The following is a 5,000-nucleotide window of genomic DNA, read 5'->3' on the forward strand; positions in this document are numbered from 1 at the left end:
ACGGTTGCCCTTTTGTTATTAGACAAAAGAGCAGACAAAAGCTCTTTGTGTCAGACGCTGGTTTTCACTAGCGATGAAGTCGGAGTCAACTTTGAGCGTTACGATCGAGTGAAATCAAACAACGGAGTCGTAAACAATTCTTCCTATTCCACTTGCGACTCCGTCCCGTACGATAAAGCGGAAGCGGAAGAAGTAATCAAACACACTGCTCCTTCTCAGGTCTAGCAAAGTCACCATTTTTACAGCTCTGCTCTGTTTACCTCCAAGGGCGAAGGCGTAGACGTCACAGAGAATCTTCGAGGGGCCTGAGAACGAACTTGTGATTGGTTTAATCTTCGGATTCCGCCTCCGACTCCGATGATTGCAAGCGACGGAGTCGCAAGCGGAATCGGAAAAATATGGAAACGTTCGGATCCTTGCAACTCCGATTCCGACGAGCTTACGACCGAGTGCGACTTTCTCATTGCCGGGGAAAACCAGCCTTTTGGGATGGGGTTAGTTCTTCCTTTTGAACTCGGTTTGTGCATAGCAAGACGCCTTCTGCAAAGAACTTCGTTTTTGTAATGAGGCAAGATGTAAAAAGCTAGCATCAGCAAAGATTTCCCTGTGGCGTTCAATTTATTTTTCATCTGTTATTAAGAATTTTCAGAAGCGCACTGCTGACAGCGTTGTTTAAAGAATTGTTGGCAAATGAAATTTATTATAAAGGTTTTATCGATTAATCATGATAAAAGAGTATAAAATGCTTTAATTTGAATAAAAAAATGTTTTTTTAGAATTCAACGTAAAATTTACGTTGCTCTTGACGCAACGACCGCTATATTGCTGTACCGGAAGAATCGATCGGGAGATCGACGATTTTACAAGTGTGGTCAATATATATACGCCTTATTTATGGAGACAAGGCTGTCGTGACTTTGTGCGATACAACCGTTTTCCTTTTCTTGTGTAAGTTCAGTGTAATCGCAGTTCTCAAGAAAGTACGGAAGACCAGGCGCAAATTCTTCTCAGGAGTCTGGATGACTCGTTTGGAAGGACAGGCCAAGACAAACATTGTGGTGAGTGTCTTGATTTGTCCATCTAAACGAGTTACTAAGGCCCCGCGCGAAGAATTAGCGCTTAGTCTCCCTATCTTTTCCTATAAGGCGTATAAGCACAAGAACACGACCAACATAATAAAAGTGGCAAGGCTTTGTATGCTACAAAGGTTACCATCAGTCTCGTTCAGTTGCCATGCAGAGGTCAGGACACTGAGCCCGTACTTCGAGTTGCTGTCTGAAAGACGTCTAGTGACACCGCTATTGTTTTCATAAAAGAAGAAGCATAGGCATGATTAACTAGGGACCTGCAAGGAAATCTTGCCCACTCGCCATATCGATACGTCGAAACGGACTGTTCACGCTAGACGGGCGATGTGAAGTCTCTATAATGGTACAATACTCAAAGTGGGGTAAGATCAACGCTTGATAGATTTGGAGAGCAGTGCGCTCTGAGATGTATGGTCTTATACGTTTAAGGGCGACTATAGCTGAAGATATCCTCTTGCTAAGATCACCTATATGATTAGACCATGACAGATGTTCGTCAATTATCACGCCTAGTGATTTAGCTTCTTTAACTTTAGTGATTAATTTAGCATCAATCTCAATGTTTATCTGATTGTCAGAGAATGAATGTAAACGTTGGTTTGACCCAATAACCATAAATTCGGTCTTCGCAACATTCAAACTCAGTTTGTTGGAAATGAGCCATAGATTAAGACTTCGTAACTCTGAATTTAAACCGTTTTAAAGATCAGTCAATGTGCTGGCAGCAAAGGTTATGATAGCATCATCAGCAAACATCCTTGGGGAGGTCAACCTAAGGCAATTTGGCAGATCATTAATATAAACTAGGAATAAGAGTGGTCCAAGGATGCTACCCTGTGGGATGCCACAAGAAACCGGTGCAGCATTAGACAACTGGCCAGCAAGACTACATCTCTGACTTTGGCGGAAAAGATAAGACTCAAACCACTTAACACCGATTGTGTCAGCACCATATGTACGGAGCTTCCGTAAGAAAATATTGTGATCAATGGTGTCAAAGGCCTTTTTAAGATCGATATTAACCGACCAGCTCAGTGTTTGCAGCACAACCAGCGCAGTAAGAGCACTGTGTGAAGATCGAAATCCAGATTGAAAGTTGCTCAGTGGTTGTTAGCGTTAAGATACTCACTAAGTTGATCACAAGCACATTTTTCAAATATTTTGGCAACGGTCGGTATGACGGATATCCTCGGTTTTCAGATGACGTCACGGCCGCCATGTTGGAGCCCCTAAACAAAGAAAGGGCGGCCATGTTGGAGCCCCGACCAAATCCTCCGGGAATTTAACTCTATTATTATGCTAACGTTTTCTTTTGTTTTCGTTGAAAAACATGGATGTTGATCACGTGAGTGAAAACCGACAATTGGTCGATGATTGTAAGAAGCGAGGCGAACTGATGCTAACTCTTGCAAAAGACACAGTCGTTACACGAGTCATCTATTAACGAGGCTAGGTCTGTTCGTCTGATGCCTTTTTTAAAGTTGCTGATTGTAGGTACTGATCTTAGCTCCCGGTTAATTTTGGACCAAAGAAGTGGTCCAAAATGCTTGAGAGAGTGTTTGCCATATTTTGTAGTGTTGAAGTTTTCCTGTCTGAAGTCGGCGTTTCTGAGATCATAGTTTGTATGACTAGTGTTGAATAGTTCAGTTACTGAGCTTGGCAACATGCCGTGCTTTATTTTGAACATGAAAATGAGGCCTCCGATTGTAAAGTGTTGTCATTTTTGCTCTTCATAGGAGGTCATCGTATGATGCGGACCAGTCATTGTAGACTGTGCGTAAGCCCCTTTAGGTTAGTAAGATATTTATTATATCTCTGAGGTTAACCGGCGCGTGGGCAAGGAAACTAGTCAAAGTGAAGAGGAAGGTTCAACTGCCACAAAGAATGCCGTGCCAAAATCCCAAAAATTAAAGCTTCTTGGCTGTTAAGTTTGAAATAGTTGCTTGCAAGATTCAAACAGTTTTCAGTACAAGTTTATGCAACAGAAATGACATGAAAAACTCGCTAGATGATGTTTTGTCGAAATTTTAAATTTAGCGGGCTGTACAGCGGGCCGTACTGTAGAATACGGCCCGCTAATTTAGCCAATTACAGCGCGCGTACTATCTGAGAGATATAATAAAATGCTTTACCAACTAAGCTATGAAGCCACAGACTTCGTAGCTCAGTTGCTAGACGGCATTGCACCGGCATCGCAGGGGTCATGGTTTCCAATCCAGTTGAAGCCACCTGAAATTTTCAGGTGTCTATAAAGTGATAATCGCGGAAATTGTTCAGATAAGTGCGAGAATTGCTTCTATCCTTCCTCCTTTCTTTTTGTTTTCCCCAAATGTGGACTGTTTACTTACTACCAATAGGCCGAACATTCTTACCAAAAATACCATCTGAATAGTAGGCGCTCCAGTGCTTAGCTCTTGCAAAGTTGCACTCGACGCGCCTCCAACCTTCGTCTTAATCAATCATAGCGTTATTTCTTTTCAACTATGTTTTCCAAACTATGTAAGTCCAACCTTATTTTGGAGGATCCATTCTGGTCCTAACCCTAATGAGAGCCGTTTTCAAGCATGACACTCATTTGAGAAGAACTCAAATTCACCGAAAATAGTATCAATTTCTTTTACTATTATAATAATAATACATTTCATTATGTCAATTATTATTATTTCTGGTTTCTATTTCTGCCACCAAGAAACTTTTAATCTGTGAAAGGAAAACCTGTAACTCTGGGGTTTTCGTTTTCTCTCTGAATAGATTATCCTTCATGAAGTCTATTGGTGATTTTAATTGATGTTATACTTCTAGCTAGACAATTGCTCAAATCGCGCTCTAAGACCGCTAACTTTGTCCGTCGTCGTTACAGGAGGCGTGGCTTCCTTGTTCCAATCGTTTTTCTCTCGTGTTCTGCGAAGGCCCTCAGTGGCTGTTCGAACAAGGCTGTTGCTATGAGGTAGCGGTCCTGTTGTTTTACGGCTCAACGTTAACCACTCTTCTGTTATGTCCAGAGGTGATTTACCGCGTAATCTGGGTCTTTTCCGTCCGCGAACACCTGGTCGCTCGGCTCTTCTCTTTGTGGCACATGTAAGCTGTGGTGAGTATGCGTCTAAATAAAACACATTTTTAAATTACATTTATGCTAAACGAATATTACGATGGTTACGTTATAGAGGAGCGGGGAAGAGATTTTTGCCCCGGTTAACGAATGTCGACAAACACTCGTGCATACTCGGAAAAAAATCTCGATCCCTCTTCCAAACAAACCAATAATGATTTCGAACACACAGTGTATGGTGCATCAAACTACACTGAGAGTGACAATGCTATCTGTGATAGTTTATTTAAGGGGTGTGCCAATGCATTACCACATACCCAAGACATACTCTCCCCCTCTCACACACACAAGTAGAGTCCGCTGTAGCTTTAGTGACAAAGCATTCCAACTACCAGTTGGTAGGCGCGACCCTTGCGGAAATTACGTAGGAGAAACTATTATACCCGACATTATACAACTTGTTAGCGTACGCCTTCCCATAGGGAAAACACCGGTTTCCCTCCGTTCACCGAAGTTAAGTCCTGGATAAGTGGCAATTTACCTTGTGCCTTGTACCCAGTGTGAGCTTTGGGGAGTCCGGCTGACGTGGTAATCATCAGCTGTGCCTCCAACTATCATCGTGAGATGAGTTCTGTTGATCGCAACCTTACCCAGGGTTATTTTCGAGCAAACCGGTTTTCCGTGCTCATTAAAATCAACTCCCAGCGGGATAAAGCATGAACTGTATAGGGGTTTCCAAAGGCACATTTTATATGCTTTAGATCCGATCTCATCAAACTGCGTTCTCGTGGTCCTCTCCTCGAGGTGCATGGAGGGTGACTAGCGCGACTTATCGTCATCATCATTCGCATTTTCATTCTCAA

The 5,000-nt window shown here is 42.5% G+C and overlaps 2 protein-coding genes across 2 annotated transcripts in view; one reads left to right on the top strand and one right to left on the bottom strand.

Annotated features, from left to right (window-relative positions):
• The window catches only part of LOC137996822 (SWI/SNF-related matrix-associated actin-dependent regulator of chromatin subfamily A containing DEAD/H box 1-like), a 26,872-nt gene extending 26,094 nt beyond the window's left edge, over nt 1-778 (top strand). Inside the window, exon 23 of the mRNA XM_068842413.1 lies at nt 1-778. This exon is cut by the window's left edge and continues 1,468 nt beyond it. The gene's annotated coding sequence lies outside the window, so the exon portion shown is untranslated.
• Nucleotides 779-3,798: 3,020 nt separating this feature from the next.
• Nucleotides 3,799-5,000, bottom strand: part of LOC137995272 (uncharacterized) — a 5,488-nt gene continuing 4,286 nt past the window's right edge. Inside the window, exon 4 of the mRNA XM_068840846.1 lies at nt 3,799-4,188. Within this exon, the coding sequence (XP_068696947.1) occupies nt 3,887-4,188 (302 nt within the window). The 3' untranslated portion in view covers nt 3,799-3,886. The remainder of the gene's footprint in view (nt 4,189-5,000) is intronic.

Source organism: Montipora foliosa, chromosome 3 (genome assembly GCF_036669935.1).
Source record: "Montipora foliosa isolate CH-2021 chromosome 3, ASM3666993v2, whole genome shotgun sequence".
NCBI lineage: Eukaryota > Metazoa > Cnidaria > Anthozoa > Scleractinia > Acroporidae > Montipora > Montipora foliosa.